The following is a 27,974-nucleotide window of genomic DNA, read 5'->3' as shown; positions in this document are numbered from 1 at the left end:
AACTTCATCAAATTTTAAAACATTTTCTACTCAACTGACTATCAAGAAACTGAAGGACAAACTTCAGGGGAGAAAGTATTTGCAAATCATACATCTAACAATGTAATTATAATAAGAACCCGCAAAACTCAACAGTAAAAAGAAGCAATCTGTTTATAAAATAGGCAAAGGTTTGTGCAAACTTTCTATCAGAGAAGATGTACAGATGACACATCAGCATATGAAAGTAAGAGAAATGCAAATCAAGACCAAAAGGAGACAAGACTCTAGGCTTTAGAATGACGAAAAATAAAGAAGAAATACTGACAGTACCAGTGTCAGTGAGCATGTCAGGACCCGAGAGACTAAAATATTGCTAGTGCAAAATGAAACAGTTTCTAGGAGAACTGTTTACAGTTTCTTATAAAATTAAACATGTCCTTAATCCATGACCTAGAAATCTCACCCCTGAGTATGTTCTACAAAGGATTAAAATCATATGTTCACCCACATGTATTTAGATGTTTAACATTGTGTGTGTGTGTGGTGTGTGTGTGTGTGTGTGTTAGAAACTAAAAACAACATGAACGTCTTTGAAAATTTGACATAAAGCATTACAGATGAACTCCAGACTTTCTTCTGAGTGACAGAAGGCCTGCCTGAAAGATCCCCAGAGACACAGTCATGGATTTCACCGTCACCCTCGCATGTCACTGGCTTGGGCTGGGCTCTCTCTGGCTCTTCCCTGACCGGGACCAGATGTTGAGCTCCACTGCTTGCAGTTGGAAGTTTATATTTTCAACAATGCACTGAGGTCTAAGTTGCTTTACAGACTGAACCAAACATGGGCTCCTTTGAACAAACAGTGCCTGACATTTGTACTGACCCCAGAAGAACTCTTCCCGCTCTCTTTCTTCTTGGTTCTCTCCTGCAGGCAGCAGCCCTGCAGTTTAGCCTGGACCTCCCATGCATCCACCCATCTCCTTCCAAGTGCATTTTACCACAGCCTCCACTGTTTTTGAGAGCACCCTCGGGCTTTGTAATTCTCCACACTCTTGTAAGTGAAGTCAGGTCCTTCGAGACCAGATTCGGGACTCTATTTTATGACCAAATTTCAGCCTCACTCCCCTCCTGAAACAGAGCTCCTAGATAAGGTTCTGCAGGTGGAGATTAGGAGCCTTTTTCTTCTTTAATGTAGGAGCTGAGTGCTCAGTGGAGGGATGGGGAGGAGCTTTCCACTTTATCAGCATGCAGATCCTGCTGGGATGGACCCTCTGCCATAGGAGTAGGGCTGGGAACCAAGCAGCCAATGTCCTCTGTGGTGCTGCACCCAGGGCAGAGCCTGTATCCATGAGTGGGGCTGTGTGGAAGAAGTGAGTCTCTGGTTCTCAGTAAGTCTTGTCTAAAACTGAGCCTCAGCAGCATGACCTGTGGGCAAGGTCAGAGGGCCAATGTCCTGGCCCCTGGGGAAGAGTGTGCTCTGCTGGGAGCTGGGCAGAAGGAGTCCTGTCTACTTGGCTGCAGCCACCGGTGGTGGAATTTACATCATGCTGAGCTCGGGCATAGAAGGAAGGAAGAGAAACTTTGATCAAATATCAGTATCATGTCTGACCTTACTGAGGTTTTGTAGATTATCTCAAATAAATGTTCCTTCACTATCTATATGCTGACAGGGCCTTTCCAAACCGGTTAATTTTTCAAAATAAGTCTCACCAGTTTCATGGAGGCATGGATATGTCGAGCTCCTTATACTGTCATGTGAGATGTGGAACTGTTTCCTTCACTGGTTATAAAATAATGGGTTGGCTTTTTTTCCAACACTTTACAGATACCATCAATTGTCCTATTGCTTATGTGGTTAAAACCAAAGCAATTCTGATATTATTCATTTCTATTCTATTGCAAGGTATGCCCCCTCTACTCGCCTCCACTTGCTGGCATGTATTTCCGTTTGTCTGTATGTTTTAGTAATTTGAATATGAATCACCTAAGAGTGTTTGTGTGTGTGCGTGTATGTGTGTGTCGTGTGTGTGTGTGTGTTAAGGGCTATCCTGCTATTTGGTGTTCTCTGACCTGCACTGATCCATGACTTACAATTTCTCTAATTTTGAGGCAAAAATAGAGGGAAAGTGAGTTTGAGTCCAGACACAACCCTCACTGAAGTGGCATAGGATTCTAACCCCAGGGGTGCTCAGGACACGCTGATCACAAGAGCCAGCCTCAGGGGCAGGTGCAGATGGAGGCTAAGTTCTGGTTCCTGTCAGCACTGTGGCTTCTTCTCCATAAAACATCTTCCCTTGAGGAATTTATCTGGATTCATGATTTTTTGCTTATCTCCAAAATCTCTGAAATGAAAATGTTTGTTTTAATAAAAGAAAAACCTTCTCACATGTGTAAAAGACAGTTTCCTACAGTCACTTAATCTTGTCTTTAAATGTCAATTAATTATCAATGCTTCTGAAGTAAATCAGCTAAATCTATAAAAGACACTTTGTTTAACTCAACACTGCAGCCCAGCATGACAGCACTGAAAGGGCCAGCAAGCAGCAGGCAGGATACGGTGCATGCTGGACATTGGGGCAGAAGGAGTTAGCATCCAGTGCAAGAGAAGAAAGTGCCTGTGGTGGTCACTGTCAGGACCCAAGCTCACAGCTCCAATTGCAGGTGACCCCGTGCAAAGGAAGAGATACCCTCACCAATGTTTAGTGTGGATGTCGAGTCTGATGGTGCCACATTCACACACCACGTGAATACGGAAAGATTTACCAACTCCATTATTGAGGTGTCTGCTGAGGGCTGCACAGGCCTCTCAATAAAGTCCAAACTGGCTCAACAGAGCAGGAAAGAAGGCTGTCTCAGGGTTTTTATGATGGTTTGGTGTTGAAGGAATGGTGAGGCTTCCTACTAAGGGGAAGGAGCTTGTATAATTTGAACCTAATACTGGCATCCAATAAGGACAATTCCATGATTTTCTACTAGATTTCCCATGTGTGGGGGACAAAAGTGAAGGAAAAGGATAAATCCTGTCATCAGTAGTGAGGCATCAAAATAGAGTCTGATGACTTATTCTACTTAGCAACTTAAGAAAATGAGTGAAAAATGAGGTAAGTGTTCACTCTGGGTGGACAGCAAATAGGTCTGCAGAAAATAGAGTTTTTTTAAGTGTAAGCACATAATAAAAAGAAAGAGAAAAACAAATTGAACAAGGATCTTGGACCAATGTCCTGGGTGGAAGCTCTTCACTCTGTGAGATTATCAGCTTGCTCTGAGGGTCTCAGGTCAGGTCCTTCTTCAATATATCTCAGGCCCTACAGGATATATGGGAATGCTCAGCTTGGTGTCCTTTACTTGAGTAGCCTTACAACTCGGTGGGTTTATGAATTTATTCCTCGGTTGCATTACATGAAAAATCACAAAATCTACAAATTTGAAAAAATAAGCCTTTACTTTTTATAAAATATTACAGCCACTTCACAGGCTGGGAAGCACAGCCTTTGGTAAAGACGAGAGACAGGCACTCCCAAGGAGGAGTGGTGGGGCAGACACTTTATGCTGAATGTGTTGGCTAAACAGACATAATCAACAGATTACAGGAGGGGCTATGTGTGTTCATAAAGTTGGTCATGAATATGGGGGCAAACATACATGTCACATGTGACCCCTGTTCACTTAGCAGTGGGGACTGAGCATTTAAATGTGTTACAATTAGGCCCTATGTGCCAAAAGCTGGAGAGGGGCATAAAGGCCCTCAGAGCACAGCCTCCATAAGTGGCCAGAACCAGGCCATGGTCAGTGGTCTCTGATCAGGAGAAAATGCCTGAAATCAGTCTGGTGTCCAATCCAAGCTGGGGTTATGGCTGTGGAACAGGGGGTCAGTTAGTCAGGGGATGAGCTGCAGTTGGTTAAATCATGCTTGTCTCAGGATCAGTGCTTATTTTGCTGCTAGAGAAGAAAATTACCCATTGGCAGTTAGAGCACAGTTTATTCTTTAAGAGTTGGAGTGAGGGATGTAACCCCCGCCTGGCATGACCTTAGGTCTTGTTTATAACTTGGCAACTTATTGCCCCAGAGAATCTGTTCAATCAGTCTTATGATCTCCATTTTAACGTTAGTGTTGGTCCATGTTGTCTCTGAACCGCAAAGGGGAGTGAGTATAATGAGGTGTGTCTGATCTCTTGTTCTGTCCAGCTGGGAACTCAGTTTTTAGGTGTTTTGGGGGTTCCCTTGGCCAAGAGGGGGACCATTCAATCTCATGGGATGACTACAGTTTTACTTTTAGTTTAAAGTTTATAAATATGAACCTAAGTATTGACATTCTAAAAGTCACTCCTTTGTTTTGGCTAAAAGTACTTGTCAAGAGTCCTTGAAATGAGGTTCAAGAGCAGTATTTTCTCATGACTTTATTTGCAATAGACACATGAGAGACTATTGAAAAGATGTAGTACCAAAGCAGCCTTAATCTGTTGGTGAATGGAGTTGGTATAATACAGAAATCACTTTCAATATTTTGTAACACATGCATGCATGCAATAAGACAGCGGTGAGCACTGAGTGTAGTCTCTAAAGATATGATCTTTCAGCTACCAAATAATAGGGTAATAACGGACATATTCTGGAGAAGTTGACTATAATACCATAACACTAGGGGGAGAACCTTTGGCCAAGGAAGTCCAAGATTTTCTTTTTCCTTTTCTTTTTTATTTATTTTTTGTTGTTGTTTGAGACAGAGTCTCACTGTTGACCAGGCTAGAGTGCGGTGGTGCGATCTCAACTCAGTGTGACCTCCGTCTCCCTGATTCAAGCGATTCCTGCCTCGGCCTCCCAGAAGCTGATATTACAAGCATGTGCCACCACAGCCAGCTAAGTTTTTGTATTTTTAGTAGAGATGCGGTTTTGCCATGCTGGCCAGGATGGTCTCGCACTCCTGACCTCAAGTGATCCTCCCACCGTGGCCTCCGGAAGTGCTGGTATTACAGGCGTGAGCCACCACATCCAGTCGAGATTTTCTTAAAGTTTTGAAAATTTTAATTGAAGGGTTACAGTTTTCTTCAACATTTCCAGAAAGCTGTAGACAGTATTTATTCTGTGTTATATGAGTAATTGTAGTTCCTTCCATTTTTAGATAGTATTATAAACAATTTTAGAGCACTTGCTTTGTATAATGATCCACTACTATAGACAAATAGATAGATGATAGATGGGTACATACATACATACATACATACATACGTATGTATGTACCTCGATAGAGATATAGTTGCACACATAAGTACATAGATAGAGTTACAGATATATTTTAGCTATTATGCTACTTTTTTCTTTTCCTCTACTTCCTATGTTATATTAGTCAGGTTTCTAGGACTTAGGAGTGTATTTACAATTCCTTCTTTTGTCTGTTTTGATGTGTTCTAGAAGACGTGAGAATCCTTTTGTGTGCAGATCACTTCAAAGTCATGCACTACCCTTGCAATATATGTATTTGTGTATGTCTTTGCTTTATTGATAAGCTCTGCTGACTGCAGTTATTTCTGCCATCTGAGATGACTTTACACTTGGTAGAGAAATATATTCTAAAGGGAGCCTTCCACTATTAATTTAAATTACTAATTCATAACCTCCAGCTTAATTATTGAGGTATAATCTAGCAGAGATGATATTAGATCAAAGGTCTCCAATGAAATCTAATATAAGGGATGTGAACAAATTTTCCTAATTTAGGTAAAATAACTCTGAGCCCATTCTTAGTATCCAACCATGTCTCCTATCTATCACACTGCATCCTACACTAATTTGACCTAACTTGGGACTTGTAAGCTTCAAATATGACGTTTTGATTGTAATGCCTGTAAATCAGGATGTGTGGTTATTTTAGCCAAAAGTAAAGAAAAGCAAATTTAACTTACTAAAAAAGAGGAAGACTAAAACCTAATGAAATGGAAACTGGGATATGAGTGGCTCCAGACTTGGCTGTATTAAGAGTCTATGTACCCAGGTGATTTCTTTTCTTAATTTTACACACAGGCATACCAAAAACGTCAGCTTCATCTCCCATTGAATCTCATCGTCTCTTTCTTCATCAGCTTGCTTAGAATTTTGGCTTCCAGCTGCATCCATGTTGCCACAAAAGACATGATTTTATTCTTTTTCTATGAATGCATAGCATTCCATGGTGTAAGGTACCATATTTTCTTGATCAAATTCGCCATTAATGGACACATAGGTTGGAATTCTGTCTTAGGTATTAAGAGTAGCATAGCAATGAACATATAAATGGGTGTATTTTTTGGTAGACTCATTTATTTTCTTTTGTGTATATACCCACTTATGAGATGACTGGGCCAAGTGGCAGCTCTGCTTCAAATACTTTTCAAATCTGCAGACTGCTCTCCACAGTGCTTGGACTAATTCACATTCCACCCAACACTGTACAAGTGTTTCCTGTTTTCCGCAGCCTCGCCAGCATCTGTTATTTTTTTTAATTTTTAGTAATACTGATTTTGACTGGTGTGAGATGGCATCTCATTGTGGTTTTGATTGATTGGCATTTCTCTGATGATTAGTGACACTAAACATTTTTTCATATGTCCTGGCCACTTTATGTATTTTTGAGAAGTTTATGCTCATGTCATTTGCCTATTTTTAAAATGTGATTATTATTTTTTTTTTACTTGTTGATTTACATTTCTTATAGAATCTGGATATTGGACCTTCATCAGATGCAGTTTGTGAATACCCATTCTGTAAGATCTCTGCTTACTCTCTTGATAGTTTCTTGGCTCTGTAGAAGCTCCTCAGTTTTATAAGGTGTCACAGACAGAATTTTGATTTGTTGCAATTGCTCCTGGGGACTTTGCCAAAATTTTCTTGCCAAAAACAATTTTTAGATGAGTATTTCTTAGGTTGTATTCCAAGATTTTTATAGTTTGAGGTCTTACACTTAAATCTTTACTCCATTTTTTGTTGATTTTTGTTAATGGTGAAAGGTAGACATCTAGCTTCCATCTTCTGCATATGGCTAGCCAGTTATCCCAACACGATTGATTGAAGAGCGATACATTTCCTCATTGCGTGTTTTTAGTGTGCTGGTGTAAGATCTGATGGTTGTGAATGTGCAGCTTTATTTCAGAATTTTCTATTCTCTTTCAGTGCTCTATGCCTCTGTTTTTGTATAGGTACCAAGTTATTTTGGTTCCTGTGGCTTTGTAGTATAATTTGATGTCTTACAGTGGGATACCTTTGAATGTATTCTTGTTACTTAAGATTGCTTTTGTTTTTAAAACTCTTTTTTGATTCCATAAAAATTTTAAGGTAGTTTTTTTCTAATGCTTTAAAAATAATGTTGGTAGTTTGATAGTAATAGCATTGAATCTGGTAATTTAGTTGGGCACCATAAAAGTTGATAGTCATAAATGACTTCATCAAGGAGTTAGAAAGTTCTCAAATTAGTAGTCTTAACCTTGCACCTAAAGGAACTAAAATAATCTCAAAGCTAGCAGAGAAAAAGAAAATTAGAGAAGAACTGAATGAAATTCAGATACAAAAATGCATACAGAACATCAATAAGCCCAAGATTTTCTTCTTTGTAAAATAAAGTAGATTGACTGATAGACACCTGTCTGGGTTTAGAAAGATAAAGAAAAAGAAGATCCAAATAAGTACAGTCAGAAGTGACAAAGGGGATATTACAACTGATCGCAGAAGAATACACAAATTCTCAGACTACTATAAACCTTATGCACACATATTAGAGAATCTGGAGGAAATGAATAAATTTTGGGAAGCACAAAATCTCCTGATATTGAATCAGGGAGAGATTGAAACCCTAAATAGAGTGATACCAACTTCTACAATTGAGTCATTAATAAAGAACCTACCAAGGAAAAGAAACCTGGACAAGAAGAATTCACAGCTGAATTCTACCCAACATACAAAAAAGAACTGATGCCAATTCTACTGAAGCTACTCAAAGAAAATCAAGGCATAGAGGCTCCTTCTCAACTAAATCTGTGAAGCCAGCATCAGCCTTATACCAAAATATGGCAGAGACACAAAAAGAGATGAAAACTCAAGACAAATAGTTCTCATGATCATAGGCTTAAAAATTCTCACGTAGAAAATCAAATCCAGTAGTTTATCAAAAAGTTAACACACCACAATCAAGTAGGCTTTATTCTGCAGATGCAAGACTGCTTTAACCTATGCAAAGCAATAAATGTGATGCTCTACTAAACAGAATCAAAAGCAAAGACCATGTGAGTATCCCAGCAGATGCAGGAAAAAAGCTTTCAATAAAATCTAACAACACTTCATGATAAAAACCCTCAAAATTATAGACATTGAAGGAGCACACCTCAATCTGATGAGCCGTCTATGACAAACCCACAGCCACCATCATACTGAATGGGCAAACACTGGAAGCATTTTCCTTAAGAACAGAAACAGGACAAGGATGCCCGCTCTCACCACTTCTATTCAGCATAGTACTGGAAGCATTCACCAGATCAGGCAAGAGGAAGAAATAAAAGGCATCCAAATAAAAGAAAAAGAAGAATGCAAACCCTCTGTTTTCACTGATAATATGATTCTATATGTAGAAAATATTGAAGGCTCTGCCAAAAGTCTCCTAGTATTGATACATTAGTTTAGGAATGTTTCAGGATATAAAATCAATGTACGAATATCACAGTAACATTTCTAGTCACCAACAATGTTCTGCCTGAGAGTGGAATCAAGAACATGCTTTCGCAATAGCCACCAAGACAGTGGAATACCTAGGAATAGAGCTAAGCCAATGAGATGAAATATCTCTACTAGAAAAACAGCAAAACACAGGTGAAAAAAGTCAGAGATAAAACAAATAAATGGAAAAATAAACATTCCATGCTTATGAATTTAAACAATAAATATAAGAAAAAGTTTTAAAATTTGTGATTAATTCTACGTAACAATGCCATTTTTTTCAACATTTGCAGAATATTGTTGCTGGTAATAGCAGTTCAGCATTTGAGTAATGGAAACACCTTACAGAATCGCTTTATAACTGTTGCTTCCTGTAGTGGGTGTGCTTCAGTTACCTGACGAAAACATTGGCATGTCACAGGTTGAAAACATAAAATCTGTTTATCAACTGAGAAGGCTGTAGGCTTTCGTCAAGTAATTACTTCAAGTCATTCAGAAAAACAGTAGACAGTAAATGGAACTTGTTCAAATTCCATGGAGAGTCAAAGCTGAAGAAAATCCAACTAAAAGTGTCCAAAGGCCCCCAAGGCTCAGTTCCTTGGCAAGTCCCACCTTCACAGGTTTTCCAGAATTTTGTTTTTAGCTGATTTACACTAAGTGAAGTAGATTACCAAGAGTTTTCCACTATTTTAACTTAAAATCGGGTGTTAAGTGTTGTTATTTTATAAAGACATCTTTGAATCTCTCAGGAAATTTACCTCCTGAGGGTTCAGATAAGATCCTACTCTAGGTTATGATTATATGTTTGGCGCAATGAACTGGTACAAATCCTACTTTAGCTTTCATGTTATCTATTTTTCTGCACTGACTTCCACCTTTTTATTAGTCAAGTATATGGGATTGAAGAGTGCTTCTAAGAGGTCCTTAACTTGCCCATTTCAATGGATTTTCAAGAAGACATGAGAAACCACTTTGTTTGCAAAGCATCCCAAAGCCATGTCCTGCTCCAGAAACGTGATCTCATTTCCTGGTCGTTTCTTAACTGACACGCTCTAATCAGTGCATCTGGGCTAATTTCAAATGAGGCGAAGAAATGTGTCCTAAAGTAAAGCTAACATTGTAATAGGAATTCCTGTTTAAAAACATTTAGTTTTATTATTGGGCAGGATCCATCAACATGTAACAGCTGAAGTTTTTCAACAGGAGTTTAATAAATATAAGGAATGTACAGAAGTGTTTCCTAATTAAAATAAAACATAGTGATTACTAGGCTGTGAGTGCGATCTTGGTAATCTGCTATGTCCATGCCCGTCACTCTGTGCACCACAAACTGATTTTGACCTCAGCAGAAATGGGGTTAATTTTCAAATTAGTAATTTTTTTCCAATTTAATTTATTTAGATGATTATGAATGACTATTTTAGCAGAAAGAGGATCAAGGAAAGTTGAACTAAATAACCAGAATTTAAAATGACAAACAATTCAACAAGATGCCAGGATGTGAGTGGCTCCAGGCCCAATTAATTCAAAACTTTACGTGCCCATGTTCTGTATCTTCCCAAAATTACACATCTCCATTCCACCTTCATGCCACAGTCGACTCCCACCCTGTAAGACATGGCGACAGCATTCCCAAAGGTCGTGTGCAATTCTGAAAATGGAATAAGCAAGGTGAGGAGATGATAGTTTATATTCTCCTCTGAGAAGGAAAAATTGCCTCAACAGACCACTTCTCCTGCATCTTGACTAGAACTATGTCACAGGCACACATGGAGCAAAATCCCTCAAGGGGATAATACGGTAACATCAATCAGGGTGATCATTTTCAATACTATAAAATTCATAGATGACACTGCATTCCAGCCTGAGAGACAGAGCAAGACCCTGTCTCTAAGAAAAAAAGAACAAATAGATACTGATACCAACATTTTAGATAATGAAATTTTCATAACCTAATTTTAAATACACTCACATCATTACATAAATCTTCCCAGAAATATTCCTAGTCATGTTGAGTTTCATCAATTTTTCCAGTGTTCAAATCTAGAAATCCAATAGAGTCTTGAGGATAAATCAAAATGAGGGCAGTGAAACTGGTATCTATTCAGCATCTGTTAACTCAGGAGGACTCAATGCACCCTTGCACACTGCTGCTTCTCTGAATGGCTCACAAGGATTCCAGCTCACTCTCTATCCTCCTCAAACATCTGGCCCCCACTTGCCCTAAGTTCACTCTCTGCTCTTAGTCTGTGCTCTGAAGTCTTCACAGAGGTGAAGTGAGCTGTCAGATGGAACTTCCCTCTCACCTCAGCATGGAATTTACGGCTACATTTAACTATCACTCTTTCCATAATGGTTGATTTCTCTTGGTCTGTTCATTACAGATCAAAGGCATCTGATTTGAACTTTATTTCTTTGCATTTGTCTCCACGACAATTTTGGGAGGTTTTACCGCCAGCACTATAACATGATGTAGTAACATGACACATTTGTGGTTAACAACACCTACAAATTCAGAAGCTCTTCGGTTCTCTTCCTAGCAAATATAATTGCTTCCTTTCTGTGTATGAGCACATCCTAGAAACCCGTACACACCCGCATAGATATATACATGCCTATGACGTTTTCTTCTCTGTAAGTGACAATTAATCTCAATTTCATACCAAGTTCATCATTTCCCTGAAGGTGAAGGTAGGTCATTTTGCATCTGTTCAAACAAAAGGCCCAGACACCAGTTGGTAAGTGAGGAGCTACCCTGCTTCTGGATGTTGGATCTGTCTCTTCCCTTTGCTTTACCACAGAAGATTGGCCACTTGTCCAGGTCCCAAGAAGAGAGTCCAGGTTTGTCCTGATAATATGACTCATCCAACTTCTGATAACTCTACTGTTACACACGTTCATGGAGGTAGCCTATTAATTATATAATTCACTAAACAAATACCAAATCCCACATTGTAATACCCCATACCCAAGGGTATGTTCATGCAATTCAATGAAGGAAAAGACTTTTCAGAGACAGATAGAGCAGGCTAGATTGGTCAATATATGGGTGAAAACACTGGATTTGAATGTATCTGTTTTCCCCCATGTCACATGTGAGACCTGTCAGGCAGGACCAGGGTTCCTTGTGCACTCAGAGGTGAGGGCTCACAGAGTTCCTCTCTGGTTTCCAGGAAAGGTAACTGCAGTAATCTTGGTGAAGAGAATACCCTCCAGTGCTGACCTATTATAGAGTTTACATATGAAATTGTCACTGCAGTTCACAATCTACTCTTTCACACAGAAGTGTACAGAGGTCAGGCCACATCCTCTGGGTCACACATTGAGAATGATGAAGATATGTCGACGAGTTTTTCCTAAGGTCTCAGAAAGAATTCTAGGACTCAAAAGGTCTCAGAGGGTAGCTCCCAGTGCCTTAGTTAAAATGGTGGCTCAGGCCTGTAATCCCACCACTTTGGGAGGCCAAGGCGGGTGGATCACCTGAGTTCGGGACGTTGAGACTAGTTTGGCCAACATGGTGAAACCTTATCTCTACTAAAAATATAAAAATTAGACGGGGGTGCTTGTGTGTGCCTGTACTCCCAGCTACTCGGGAGGCTGAGGCAGGAGAATCACTTGAACCCAGGAGGTGGAGGTTGCAGTGAGCCGAGATCGGGCCACTGCACTCTAGCCTGAGCAAAGGAGCAAAAGTTCATCTAAAAAATTTATTTTAATTTAAAAATTTTTTTTAAATGGCCCACTCCCTGGAACAGAGAGATTCCCTCTAAATATGATGGATGTCCTGAACCATAAATTACATTAAGTGAATCCTGGTATGTCTGAATTCACATGATTATTATGTTAAGCTGCTGTTCCAATCTACTTCCTCACCTGGGAAAAGAGGAGCCAGGACATGGCTAGTTGAGGCCCCAGGAAGAGAACTGAGTTCTCAAAGAGCAAAGCGAGCATCCTTACCCCAGGGTGAGCCTAAAAGACTGGGGCCTCCCTCATCCCTTTTCACCTCTTTATACAAAGGCACCACCTACATGCAAATCCTCACTTAGGCACTCACAGGAAACCACCACACATTTCCTTAAATTCAGGGTCCAACTCACAGGGGAAATACTTTCTGAGACTCATGGACCTCCTGCACAAGAACATGAAACACCTGTGGTTCTTTCTCCTCCTGGTGGCAGCTCCCAGATGTGAGTGTCTCAAGGCTGCAGACATGGAGATATGGGAGGTGCCTCTGAGCCCAGGGCTCACTGTGGGTCTCTCTGTTCACAGGGGTCCTGTCCCAGGTGCAGCTGCAGGAGTCGGGCCCAGGACTGGTGAAGCCTTTGGAGACCCTGTCCCTCACCTGCGCTGTCTCTGGTGGCTCCATCAGCAGTAGTAACTGGTGGAGCTGGGTCCGCCAGCCCCCAGGGAAGGGCCTGGAGTGGATTGGGGAAATCTATCAAAGTGGGAGCACCAACTACAACCCGTCCCTCAAGAGTCGAGTCACCATATCAGTAGACACGTCCAAGAACCAGTTCTCCCTGAAGCTGAGCTCTGTGACCGCCGCGGACACGGCCGTGTATTACTGTGCGAGAGACACAGTGAGGGGAGGTGAGTGTGAGCTCAGTCACAAACCTCCCTGCAGGGAGGCGGAGGGGGCGGACGCAGGTGCTGCTCAGGACCAGCAGGGGGCGCGCGGGGCCCACAGAGCACGAGGCCGGGTCAGGAGCAGGCGCAGGGAGGGCGGGGCTTCCTCATCAGCTCAGTGGTCTCCCTCCTCGCCAACACCTCAGCTGTCCCCAGGGCTACTCTTTCTTTATTATCTGTGGTTCTGCTTCCTCACATCCTCGCTGCAGGCAAGAAAGAAGGGAGAAATTTCTCTGTTTACCATTAAGGTTTTAACAGTCACTGGCACCTTTTTTTCAATAAATTCCCACAAGGCCCATTTTACCTTCTTGACAAATAAAATATTTCAAGGCTTCTCACCACCCCTTGATTGGCGTCATTGGCTGCATCGTGTCCTTCTCTTAAATTCATATGCTGAAACCCCAATCCCAGTGGCTCTGTATTTGGAGAGAGGGATTTTAAGAGGGCAAATAAGTTAAATGTGGCCATAAATGTGGGACCCTAATCCAGTAGGACTCTTGTCCTTATGGGAAGTGGAAGACATCAGAGACCTCTCTCTCTCCACATGCACATAGAGGAGAGGCCATGTGGGGACGCACTGCACGAGAAGGTGGCCCTTTGGAAGCCTGGAAGAGGCCTCTCAAAAAACTAACCCTTTCTGCACCCAGATCATGGACGTCGAGACTCCAGAACAATAAGAAAATTAACATTTGTTATTTGAAACAACCTAGTCTGTGGTATCTTCTGATGGAAAGCCAAGCAGATTCACAGATACAATTGTGTTAGCTCCGTCTCCTGGAGGGAGAAGCAGCCCACCGAGGCTGGACACATCTCTCAGATTATTTTTATAAAGAAAAATAGATCCAAGATGAAAACCCCACCACATTTCTGCTGAGTCATTCACTTAGCAGGCGTCTCTGAGATCAGCCCTGGGGGTGTGTTCTAGGTCACGTCTCTCACTTTCCACTATGAGAATCCATGTAGATAATGAGAACCAGCCAGATGGAGTCCTGATCCCTGCCCACCTTCTGCTGCCCCCAAGTATCCCACAGAAAACCACTCCAGCATCATCCCTGTGTCTTCTACTCTCTAAAATCCCACTAAAGCTGACCCTAAACCAGGAGCTATTTGGGGCTGGACTCTTGTTCTCTTCTTCGTAGTCTTCCATGAGGTCCAAGTGCCGAGTAGAGCCTCAGTGAAGATTGAGCTTCAGTTCCTCTAACCCACATCATTCCCTCACATCCTTGTCATGCATCTGTCCTCTGTGGGCACCCAGGGCAGGTTACACAGGAATTCCCTGAAGCTGACCTCAGCTGATGTGCTGAGACCACGGGTCATGCACACATATGATTCCAGGTCATGCAGGCTTTACTGCAGGACAGACCTGTGTCCTGTGGGGCATGGACAACTGCTGACCCCGGGCCTCCTCTAATAACTCACACACCTGGTGTTTGTGTATGTCCAGATGGCCCCATGAGCACAGCACACTAGGGTGGTCAACCTCACAGGTGGCTCCGTCAGACGGTGGACAGAAAATGGAATGGATAGGCTGGTCACTCCCATCATCAGTGATTTCCCAGTGAATTTTAAATAAATTAAACAAAATTAACAACAAAGGGGAAGGATATGTACCTGTATCTGGGAGGTATACAGGGTCCCAGAACTGTGCTGGGAGTGTGAAAGGCCCTTTTGGGTGGAAAGCCCTCCAGCATGAGTGAAAGCTGAAGGAATGATCACTGTGCAGGTGGAGGCTGATGGCAGGGTACATTTCCTGAAGCTGTTCCTGGGTGCGTGAAGGTCGGATGGCCCATGGTGATGAGGGCTGGACTCACATAGGAACAAGGAAATTATCCCATGGGAATGGCAGAAAAGAAAACGGAGATGGACACCCCTGGAGACAGCTTATTAGATTTGGTGGAGGAAAAATAGAAATTTATTTCAATGACCCCAGCATTTTCAGCTAAATATGAGCTGCATTAATAGACAGAATTATGAAAGGAAGGGAGAAGGAGTTTATGGAGGGAAAAAACAGAAGAGAAATTAAAATAAAAAACTATGCAAATCTATCAATTGGCAGATAACAGAGTGGAGCTGGTGTAGCTACTTCCTTGTTCTGGAAAACTGCCAGAGACACTTGGCATTCCTGTAAGGCCGGTCTACTGGTGATGAACTTGTTCACTTTTTACTTTTTTGGGAAACTTCTCAAACATCCTGCATTACTGAAGAAAAGCTTTAATCCATGTAACATATTTATTTGGAAGTTTTTTGGCTTTGTTTTTATTTTCAGCAACTTGAATAGAATCGTGCACATCATGATATTTCGGTGAACAACAGGCCACATACACGACAAAGGTCTCATTAGATTGTAATACTGTATTTTCACTGCATTTTTTCCATGCTTAGATATGTTCATCTGTATAAACATCTACTATGGTGATTCAGCTGCCCACAGTATTTAGTACACTTACATGACATACAGATTTGTCACCTAGGAGCATTATGCTATCCCACAAAGCTTGGGTGTAGTAGGGTATTTCATGTAGGTTTGTGTAAACACACTCTATGATCCTTGCACAATGACAAATTGCCTAAGGACACATTGCTCAGATGTATCCCTACTGTTTTTTTTTTTTTTTTTAGATGGAGTCTCACTCGCCACCCAGGCCGGAGTGCAGTGGCACAGTCTTGGCTCACTGCAAGCTCCACCTCCGAGGCTCAAGTGATTCTCCTGCCTCAGCCTTCCGAGTAGCTGGGATTACAGGCACGTACCACCACGCCCAGCTAATTCTTTTTTTCTATTTTTTAGTAGAGATGGGGTTTCACCATGTTGCCCTGGCTGGTCTTGAACTCGTGACCTAGGTGATCCACCCACTTTGGCCTCCCAAAGTTCTGAGATTACAAGCGTGAGCCACTTCGCCTGGCCAATGTATCCCTACTGTTAAGCCACAAATCATTGTATCTCATCTCTCTCCCTTTTTTGTCCCTGTTAATATTTTCATGTTGTTCGTGCATTCTTCTCCTAGCTCAGTGAACATATTTATAAGGTTTACTTTAAAATTTTCTGCTAGATAATCAATATATCTCCTTTTAATTTGTGTCAGTTTCTAGTGCTTTTTTTGTTAAATAATTTAGACCACGTTTTTCTGTTTCGTGATTGTTATTATTATTTTTCTTTACTTTCTCTGTTGCTTTCTCCTCATTAGAAGAAAAAGCTACCACAATCACTCTTCACAGAATATGCTCAGGGAAAATGCCATCACCTATCAACCCAGGCTGTCATTGTGGCATCTCTTAAAACTTCATAATGGTCGAAATTTTTTTTTTTTGGTTATTAGTGGCACTCAGACCTATAGAGGATTTTAAGTTTTGCTCCTACTCTAAATTAGGTGGCATTGAAATTCATCCTGCAGGTAGTCTCTGATAAAGTGGAGGAATTGGACAAAGTTTTGTTATGCATATGGTTCATAAAAATGAGTTTAAGGTTTTCTCAGCCAAGTGCTACATACTGATATTTTATAATCACTTCTTTGAATCTGTCTTGAGTTTATCTTTTGAAAATTTAGATCAGAATATAAACCAGGTTTGAGGCTTCTTGTTTGGTGTAAAGATCTCCTATAGATAATTGTGTGAAAAGGCACAGAGTCTATCTGAGGAGGAGAACTCAGGGAAGCCTCACAATAACAGGGGAGACAAAACCGAGGTCACTAAAAAAATACGAAGCTTCTGGCTCCTGCAGCCTCCAGATATGCCCCGCACCCTCTCATTGTACACAAACTAATTCCTTTCTCTTTCCTGTGTGATATTTGCCAAGATTCCTCTCCTCCACTTTGACACTTTGGTATATCCATGTGTGTCCATTCTGGTTCAGCCAGGGACATGGAACCAGGAATTTTATAGGGACATGGATGAAATTGGAAATCATTATTCTCAGTAAACTATCGCAAGAACAAAAAACCAGACATCATGGCTTTTCTAGAGGGAGCTGACCTGGGTAATCAACGGCTGGAGTAGAAAGTGCCTTTGTCCATGTGTCACAGGCCTGAGGGCCACGGGCAGGAGGTCAGGAAGAGAGGATGACCAGACGGCTGGGGAAACCAGGATGAACAAAGCCACTCTCCTTCCTGGTGAGGAGGGGCATTTGGAAGCCTGGTGTCCCTGTAGGGGATGAACCACACTCACCTGCCCACTGTTACTTGCCAACGAGGTGACCTGCAGAGCAGCAGCTCCTGAGTCACTGACAGTGGCTGCTTCCTCCTCCAAACCCTCCAAGATCTGTCCTTCCAGGAGTGTGAACCCCAGCAGATCCCCACATTTTCAATGAGTCCACTTAGCTAGTGCCTGTCCTCAGCCCCATCCCTGGGATCCTGCCCTGGTGGTGTGTACAGTGTCACAATAGTGGTGACAGTGACAGCTGGTGCCTGCACTTTACAGGCCAACAAGTTTGAAAGAAGCAAGTCACAGGACCAGCCTGGATTTGGGGCAAACACACAAATTTCACTCTGTGGGGAAGTGCTGGGAAGCAGCCTTGAGTCCTCCTCAGCTCACGTGTGGCTGCTGCTGCTCATCCCAGGTGGAACACATGAGCCCTCCCCATGCCCAGGATGGAGCTGTTTCAATCACAGCAGGATGGGAATGTTTCTTCTCTATGGGGGCTTTTGAAGCACAGCTCCACAGCTCTCCTGTTCCTGAGATTTGAGATTTATAAAGACAAGTTCTACAGAGTGCACTTGCACAAATAAGACAGGGACAGGATCCCCAGGAGAGATACCCCATATGAGAAGGGACAGACAGGTCCCATCACTGACGCTGGTCCTCAGAAACCCTGACCAGCTACTGACCTTCCCAGGTCCCCTGTTCCTGGAACAGTTGCTGTGTCTGCTCCTGAAAAGATGCCCATCAAGAGTCCCCAGGGTTCTGCCCCCTTCCTTGATGTGCCTCTGGGAGTGTGGCTGGCTAGGCTGTGGGTCTGGTGTGACCCTCTCCACAGGTCAGCGGCTCAGTGCAGGCTGCACCAACTTGGTGGGGCTGGGCTGTGGCTGACCCTCCCAGGGGGAGCCTGGACTCTTCTTAGGGGTATCTGCAGGATCCCAGGTTCTGGGAGAACAGGGAAGCCACAGTGTGTGCAGGGCCCCATCTCCAGTAAAGTGTTTGCTGTTGTTCTGCTTGACAAGGGCGTATCCCCAGGCCTAGAGGCACTATCGGTGCACAACCAATGCACTAGACACAGGGAGTAAGGCACAGTTCCCTCTCATTAACTGTGAGGACACTAGACACAGTGTGTGTGTGTGTGTGTGTGTGTCCATTACTGTGGGGACTCTAACCACCGTGTGTGTGTGTGTGTGTGTGTGTGTGTGTGTGTGTGTGTTAAGAGTTTTGCAGTGGGCTCTGAGACCCATGATTTTGTAGGTTTAGAAATTATCTGATGAGATGTTCATGCAAAGGAACCGACAAGAGATTAGGTGTTCTCCCAAAGGCCCTGGGAGCTCCTGGACTCACTGTGAGTGTGGACTGATCCAGTGCTTCCAGAGCTCCAGAGAAGGGGCTCCCTGGTGGTTTCATAGAATCCTTGCTTGGGGTGTTTCTGCAGAGTTCACTGGCTTTCCTACGACCAATTTACTATTGCAAGCGATGGCGTCAGCAGCACATGGTGTCACGTGTCACTAAAGGAGCATTCTGAGCCAGGACACAGTCACTTCATACTGGGAGGAAAATGCTCTGGGAGCCCAGACAGGAGCCTCTCTGCAATGCAAGGGCTGGGCTGCAGGGGGCGCTCAAGGCCCGCCTAGCACAGGCTCCAGCCCTAGAGCAGGTGCACAGGAGGCTGGGGAGGGATTCCTCTCAAGATCTGTGTCAGTCTTCTAAAAAAATCTAAAATAAGTATTCGACAAAGACTGCTGAAGAGTCCATAAATATCCTATTCAATTGCAAGAATTTATCAATTTACACTGGAGATTTCTAACCCTGCTACATATCTTAATAGTAAGCATCTGGAGGTCAATTAAGTTTTTATTTTATATAAATAAGTGCAATTTTTGGAGAAACACACTCATCCCCCAAATAATACATTCATGTATTAAAGCCTAGAAATGCTTTAAATTACCTCTGAGCTATTCAAGTGTGGGTTCCCAGTGAAGTCCTGTTCTAGGGAAAATTGTTCTCCAGTGGGAGAAGCTCTGTCAACATACAGCTTAGGGATGTGGCGGAGCACACATGGCCTCTAAGGGGATTATAGCTTGAACCCTTAGCATCCTCCTGTTGGGTAATCCATGTGTCATCTCTCCACTCTTTCTCATGCTGTGTTAGGTATGAAATAGCATCGCTCATGAATATGCAAATAACAGAGATGACTATAGATACCTTTGTGCCCTGAGAGCATCACCCAACAACCACATCCCTCCTCAGAAGCCCCCAGAGCACTGCTCCTCACCATGGACTGGACCTGGATGATCCTCTTTTTGGTGGCAGCAGCCACAGGTAAGGGGCTGCCAAATCCCAGCGAGGAGGAAGTGATTGAGGCCAGTCAAGGGGGCTTCCATCCACTCCTGTGTCTTCTCCACAGGTGCCCACTCCCAGGTCCAGCTCGTGCAGTCTGGGGCTGAGGTGAAGAAGCCTGGGGCCTCAGTGAAGGTCTCCTGCAAGGCTTCTGGATATACCTTCACCGACTACTTTATGCACTGGATGCTCCAGGCCCCTGGACAAAGGCTTGAGTGGATGGGATGGATCAGCGCTGGCAATGGTAACACAAAATATTCACAGAAGTTCCAGGGCAGAGTCACCATTACCAGAGACACGTCCGCGAGCACAGCCTACATGGAGCTGAGCAGCCTGAGATCTGAGGACACGGCTGTGTATTACTGTGTGAGAGACACAGTGTGAAAACCCACATCCTGAGAGTGTCAGAAACCCCAGGGAGGAAGCAGCTGTGCCGGCATGGAGGAAATGACAAAGATTATTAGATTGAAGACTTTCTCAGGAAATGATATAAGTCATTAAGGAAAAGGAACAATATAAACATGTATTTGAGAAATTTTAATTATTTGAGAGATTTTTCATACAATATTTATTCTGCAAGCAAATTTCAGGGGTTGAATTAATAAAACTGATACAGAACTTCCTCTGTAGGTATCTGTGTAAACATCAATTTCTGAATCAGTGTTGTAAATATTTTGGAACACACACACAAATCACATTTTATCTCTACTTTTATCTCTATTTTTTAAAATGCCAAAAAAACTCATTTTGTGCATGTAGCATTTTGAATTCCCACCATCAATGCATGATAGTTGTTGGTTTTCCACATTCATATTTCCATTTATCATTATAAGAATTGTGTGTTTTAACCATTCTAATAGGTGAGTAATGGGATCTAATTTTTAGTTAAATGCACATTTCCCTAATAAAAATTCACGTTTAAAAATTTTCAAATAATTTTTGCTGAGATGCCTGTTCTCATATTTGGTTCATTTTTAACTGCATTGTTTTCTTTTGATTAGTTGTAAGTTTACTTGCATATTGATTATAAAAGTCATTTAACAAATTAAAAGAATTCATTTAATAAATATGTGACTTGGAAGTATTTTCTCCAAGTCTGTGGCTGTCTTTTACTCCCTTATCAGTATGTATTGCAGAAAAGTGTGTGTGTGTGTGTTTATACAAATTTAGATTTTAAAAATGTAAAATTTTATTCATCCACAGATCATGTCTTTGGTATTATATCTGAAATCTCATTACAAAATACACTAATATTGATTACTTTTTCCATGTCTCTAATCTCAGGCTACAATCAACTCATGAGTGTTTAAGCTTCACCTACTTGATTGGAGGACTATCAACCTAACATATTTAGAATACTTCTGTAAAAAGATGTGTTCCTCTTCCTATTATTTCTTTATTTGATCACTTATTAATATGTGTATTGGTTTACGGGTGTCTATTTCATACTCTGAAGAAGATCCATGCTACATTATTCATTTTATTTTTCAAACCACCACAGCTTTATTATGTGCTGGGAGCTCATTTAGTTTGGATCCTGCATCCTTACAGCTCACCTCATGCTTTTGTTTTTGAACACTTCCCTGTTTCCTGCTATTATAATAAATTCTAAACTCATTTTCTATATTATCTTTTTCGTACATAGAATCAGCCATTTTTCTAAAGAGTGCTTGTTTCTGATGTTAAAGGATAATATTTAAAAAATGTAATACTGGGTATGTGCATTGTTAATGTGGTATAAGTACTTGTAGGACCTCTCAACCGACTGGCCTAGTAAACTATGTATCTAACCTTCTGTAAGTTGATTACATTAAAAATGAGCATACACTGGTCTCTCCACCCAATTATGCTACCACATGGACCTTTCTAGCCTTCCTTCCTTGACTGTCTATAACCATCCACTGCAAAGTGAGGAACCCCATCCAACCATATGCCATTTTATTACTTAGCTGCACAATTTCAGGACACATGCATAGCAGTATCAGAAATGTAAAGCTGTACCCTTGTTGGAAACATGTTTATCTACTAGAATAGAGTGCTTATGTTCAGTTTCTTTACATTTTAAACTTATAGAGTTTCCTCATTTTCAAAGTTCCTTAGGTCAGCAACTTCATTTCCCACTTTTTTCAGTGAAGTCATTTCAATGACACTGTATAATTTGATTTATTTGAAATTCTATAAAAGCCAAAACTGTAGTCAAGTAAACATATAGGGGATATTCCAGGAGTTTAGAGACTGGGTATAAAATAAGTTAAAAAGACACTGTTTAAGAAGATTAAAATTATTTTTAGTGATATGCAATGGTCGAGATATGACACAATTAATTTGTCTAAGCACATAATTTTGTGATGGAAAATATAAACCTAAATATATACAATTAAAAAAAATATTTAGGAGTTCATTAACCCAAGGATCAAATGCAGATTGTATAAAATTATCTCATTACTTATTTTGTGAGGGTGGAGATTTCATGACATGTATGCAACAAAGAATGAGGTAATTTTCCTGATTTGCATATAAGATGTTGCCATTCACTGAAGACCTTTAATTTTTTAAATTGTTTTTTTTAAGTCAATTTTCTACATGACCCAGGTTTTTTCTTCTTGACAAGCAAATAACCCACAGGATTATTTTCTTTCCTTGGTTGAGAAATATTTCCCCAAACTTCAGCTCAGTTCAGGCATACCCTGTCCCTGAATGGGCATTTACTCTCAGATGGGTACACACACCTGTCAACATGTGGACTCTTCTGTCAGACAAATGCAACTTTACTCATGTGGATTCTTCCCTCAGATGAACATACATGTCCCCACATGGACTATTTCCTCAGACTACCACATAGGTCCTTACATTTACTCTTTCCTCAGAAAACAGACATTTCCTCATGTGGACTCTTGTCTCAGACAAGCAAACACGTCCCCATGTGAACTCAATTCAGATAAGTACACATATGTCCACAATGACTGTTTCCTTACACAAACACATATATCCAATGTTGAATTGTTCTGTTGCAAAATGATCTCAAGATAATGATAATTATAAACCCCCTCCCTGACAAGGCGTAGATCTGTATTTTTTTCATTGTAACCTAACTTTGCCTTATTGTCAAGAACAGTAGTTTGCAGCTCTAAATGTACCAATTAGAGACAGGTGTCCATTTTCTCTGGAAATGTATTTTTACGTTCTTACTGGACATATTTGTTGGTAATGTTTGCTATTATGAAGATATCCGAACAGTGTCCACATTAGAGAATAAAAAAGAGTAATGGGCAGATTAACTCTGTGCATCCAGACCCAGAAATCCTTTGACCTTGACTTCCCTGAAATGTAGACACAGAGGATGGATGAGCAATGCTGAGCGGTGCACCCATAACCACAAAAAGAAAGACATGGAAATGTGTCCCCTCCCCTTCTCATGAAAGGCAGCTCATCCCCTGTTCCCTCAGGCCCTGGCGAGGAGACACCCCATGTCTGTGCCCTTCCTCAGTGTCCACACCGTGGGGTCCACACTGATCTGGATTCCCTTCTCATCCCCGTCAATATTAGTGTCCTTTGTAAATCAGGTCCAGCTGTGGCTGCTCCTCATGGGGCTGTTCTCAGTCTGTTTTCTGTATTCACAGAAGTCCTGTGTGAAGTTTACTGATGGAGTCAGAGGGAGAAAAATTTTACAGCCTAGCGGTTGAGACTCTCCCGCAAAGCCTCTGGTTTCACCTTTACTGGCTACCGCATGAGCTTGGTCCAGCATGCTTCACAACAGGGATAGGTGTGGGTGCCAACAGTGAGTGATCAAGTATGAATTCTCAGGGTTACTCTCCATGAGTACAAATAAATTAACAATCTCAAGCAACACCCTTTCAAGTGCAGTCTGCCTTACAATGACCAATCTGAAAGCCAAGGACAAGGCCATGTATTACTGAGTGACACAGTGAGGGAAACCCTGTGTGAGCCCAGACACAAAGCTCACTGCAGGGAGACAGGAGGGGACTATGTGGTAGATGCTGCTCAGAACCACCAGGGGGCACTCAGAACCATCAGGGAGGGTGCACAGAACAACCAGGAGGGGCTCAGGACACCAAGGGGCTCAGGACACCAAGGGGCACTCAGAACCACCAGGGGGCACTCAGGACAATTGTGGGTGCTATGAACCACCAGGGGGCGCTCGGAACCACTAGCTGGTGCTGAGGACACCAGGGGGCGCTCAGGACCACAAGGGGGCGCTCAGGACACCAGAGGGTGCTCAGAATCACCAGAAGGTGCTCAGGACACCAAGGGGCGCTCAGAACACTAGGAGGTGCTATGAATCACTAGGGGGCGCTCAGGACCCTGGGGGCGCTCAGGACACAAGGGAGCACTCAGAACCACCAGGGGTGGCTCAGGACACCAGGGGGCACTCGGAACCGCCAGGGGGCGCTCAGGACACTAGGGGGCGCTCAGAACCACCAGGGGGTGCTCAGGATACCAGGAGGCACTCAGAACCACCAGGGGGCCCTAAGGAAACTAGGAGCTGCTCAGAACTACTAAAGGGTGTTGAGGACACCAGGGGGCAGGCAGAACCACCAGGGGTAGCTCAGGACACCAGGGGGCGCTCAGAACCACCAGGAGATGCTCAGGAAACCAGAGGATGCTCAGGAATCACCAGGGGGTGCTCAGGAAACACCAGGAGGTGCTCAGGACACCAGGGGGCACTCAGAACTACCGGGGGCACTTAGAAGCAGCAGGGGGTGCTCAGAATACCAGAGGGTGCTCAGAAGCACCAGGGGGCGCTCATGAGACTGTGGCAAGGGGGTGCTGAGAACCACAGGATGTGACCAAGACACCAAGGGGAACTCAGAACTGCCAGGGGGTGCTCAGGACACCAGGGGATTCTCAGAACCAGCAGGGAGTGCTCAGGACACCAGGGGATGCTCAGGAAACCAGCGGGTGCTCAGAACCACCAGAGGACACTCAGAAAACCAGGGGATGCTCAGGAACCACCAGGGGGCGCTCACAACACCAGCGGGTAGTCAGAACCACCGGGGCATGCTCAGAACCACCAGGGGGCACTCAGGACACCAGGGGATGCTTAGGACACTAGGGGGGCTCAGGAACCACCAGGGGACACTCAGGACACTAGTAGGATCTCAGAACCACCGGCGATGCTCAGGACACTAGGGGGCGCTCAGGAACCACCAGGGGTCACCCAGGACACCAGGGGTCGCTCAGGAATCCAGAGGGTGCCCAGGAAACCAGGGGAGGTTCAGGAACTACCAGGGGGCACTGAGGACACCAAGGGGTGCTCAGAACCACCAGGGAGCGCTCAGGAACCACAAGGGGACACTCAGGACACTAGTAGGCACTGAGGAACCACCAGGGGGCGCTCAGGACACCAGAGGTCACTCAGAAAACCTGGGGGTGCTCAGAACCACCAGGGGGCACTCAGGACACCAGGGGACGCTCAGGAACCACCAGGGGGTGCTCAGGACATCAGGGGGCGCTCAGAACACCAAGGGGATTCAGGACACGAGAGGATGCTCAGAACCACCAGGGGGCATTCAGATCCACCAGGGGCCACTCAGAACCTCCAGGGGTCGCTCAGATCTACCAGAGGGCACTCAGAACCACCAGCGGGTGTTCAGGACAGCAAGGATGACTCAGGACACCAGGGGGCACTCAGGACCTCCAAGAGGCTCTTTGGAGGCAGCTCCATATCAGGTACCTGGGGAGGGTGAGGTTTCCTTTTCCACCTTGGTGATTCCTGACCTGGTCAAGCAAAAGTCTTCCCCAGGATCTCTTACCATGTCTTCCTTGTAACTCATGGTTTCTTTCACCTATAAAACATTAACTTAGAACAGGGGTTCAATTCAACTTTTACTTCTGCCTATTTTCAGAGTTATACTAGCAATGATATATCCCAGTATAATTTTTTTTAATTGTGTATATTCAATCCAAAGTCTGGCTCTATGCACAATTTTTTTGTTTTCTGTGCTGTCAGACACACTTGTAAATGCTTTTCTAACAACTCAGCATATGCATGGGGTCCAGTTTCTTTTCCTTTCATCGGCTGTTTGTGCAGATGAAACACCGCTTTAAGGGCTCCTGTCTTCCACTTTGGCCCCTGGTGTTCTGCTTCTCAAACTTTCTCCATCTTCTCTTTTTCTGTCAAAATATTTTATCTTCCTCAGTCTCCATGCAGGAAACAGGAAGTCCTTTTACTTCCTGTCCTCCACGTCTGGTAAATCCGTTCACTTCTTTTCATGATCACTGAAGCCAACCAAGTTTAGGAGAGTAACAGTTCTCCTTAGAATATGCTCTACCTGCAGACTCTCTGCCCTCATCACACTTTTCTAGGGTCCTGCAGACATAACCCCCACCCATTCCTCTTTTTCCCTAAGTACCACAGACTGGGCTCTGCAACTCATGCTACCCTCTGTGTGCTCAGCCCAGGGGCTCACTAGTGCTTTCATGAAGTCCAAATCCCTAACGTGTTTGTGCACTTTCAGACCACCCTCCAGCAAGCTGCCATTGTGATTGAATCCTGCAAAGCATGGGCTGCTTTCAGTTTCCTATTGCTGGATGTTCTTTATTATAAAGGCATATTGGCAAATAACGACTAGAGTTTGTATTGAAAATTAACGCCAAAAAGTTTTTTAAAAAATTTTTCAAATAGAAAAGTTCTATCCTGCCTAGTTTAAAAAAATACAATGTTACTTTAATCAATGATTTAATAAAAATTTAAGTGATGTTTGTCTTACTAGTTATTCAATTTATTAATAACTGACTGATATTTAAAAAGTAAATACTGACTGGGCTCAGTGGCTCACGCCTGTAATCTCAGCACTTTGGGAGGGTGAGGTGGGTGGATCACCTGAGGTTGGGAATTCGAGACCAGCCTGACCAACATGGAGAAACCCCCTCTCTACTAAAAATACAAAATTAGCTGGGCGTGGTGGGGAAGCTGAGGCAGGAGAATCGCTTGAACCTGGGAGGTGGAGGTTGCGGTGAGCCGAGAACACGCCATTGCACTCCAGCCTGGGCGACAAGAACAAAACTCTGTCTCAAAAAAAAAAAAAAAAGTAAATACCATTGTACACTTAAGTAATATATTTGGCAAGAATGGCATTTACATTCATTCAGAAATGAAACTGCAAATACAAGTTACATTCAATTAAATAATTAAAATAATATAGAAAAAATGGGTGTGTTGTTTTGGTGTTTAATATACATTCATTTTTGCATGGACAGGTATATATGTCATTGCTGGGCTGTTGTGTATGTGTGTGTGTGTGTCTGTGTGTGTACAACTATGAAGTTTAAAATATATTATTAAATTATGTAGTTATATTAATCCAAATTTATCATGTTAAAATATTAGGAAAAAAACACCAGTAGAGAAATTACAGAGAACATTAGCAATGCCTACAGCATTTACAAGAGTCACGTTAATAACAAACTAGTTCAAATTTTTAGATATGACACATGCAGTAGAAAATGTTCACATGGTATTAACACAAAAGTGGTGCACAATTGAGGAAATTATAATACATTCATGATATTGGCTAAATAAATGCTTATGATAGTAATGCTTTTCATCCATCAAATGCTTATGATAATGCTTTTCATCCATCATATTATAGATGATAAAATAACTGTATAAACACTTCCATCACTAGCGTTTAATATGAGATGCCTCACATCTTTTTCTGAAATAAATAAACATCTGTCCACTACTTTGATGATCATTTCAGGATTATCCTCTAAAATAATTATCCTTAATAATGTTAGTAACAATATTATTTTCAGAAGCTTATTTTATAAGGTCTTTGAACTATTATTTTTATGATTGTTACTTTATATTTTACACACTTTTTATTTGGAATAATTATAGATTATCAGAACAATTGTAAGGAAAATACAGTGTGTTCACATCCATCTCCAAGTTTTCACTAAAGTTAATATGTTATAAAAAACATGGGACAAGGGACTAATATATTTACATTGATAAATTTCTGTTTAGTAAGCTCTGGGATTTATTTGGATTTTGCCAATTTTTAACAGTTTCCTTTTTTCCTTTTTCTTTTCTTTTTGAGATAAGGTCTCAGTTTCCTATTGCTTTTTGTTTGTTTCTTTGTTCAACCCAGGTAACCACATCAAATTCAATCACCATGTTCCTCTAATATCTTCTGGTTAATCACAGTTTGGGTTCCTGCTGTCTTCCCATTGAATATTCTATAAATGAAACTAGT

At 42.4% G+C, this 27,974-nt stretch overlaps 2 gene segments (V, D, J or C); both read left to right on the top strand.

Annotated features, from left to right (window-relative positions):
• LOC129012387 (immunoglobulin heavy constant mu-like) overlaps nucleotides 1-27,974 on the top strand; it is a 227,694-nt gene that overhangs the window by 28,303 nt on the left and 171,417 nt on the right.
• LOC129013253 (immunoglobulin heavy variable 1-3-like) lies at nucleotides 19,638-20,622 on the top strand. The segment is given in 2 exon segments: nucleotides 19,638-19,734; nucleotides 19,820-20,622. Coding segments are annotated over 2 exon segments (363 nt in total).

The sequence above is a fragment of the Pongo pygmaeus genome, chromosome 15, assembly GCF_028885625.2.
Source record: "Pongo pygmaeus isolate AG05252 chromosome 15, NHGRI_mPonPyg2-v2.0_pri, whole genome shotgun sequence".
In the NCBI taxonomy this organism is placed as follows: Eukaryota; Metazoa; Chordata; class Mammalia; order Primates; family Hominidae; genus Pongo; species Pongo pygmaeus.
This window is presented reverse-complemented; position numbering and strand designations above follow the sequence as displayed.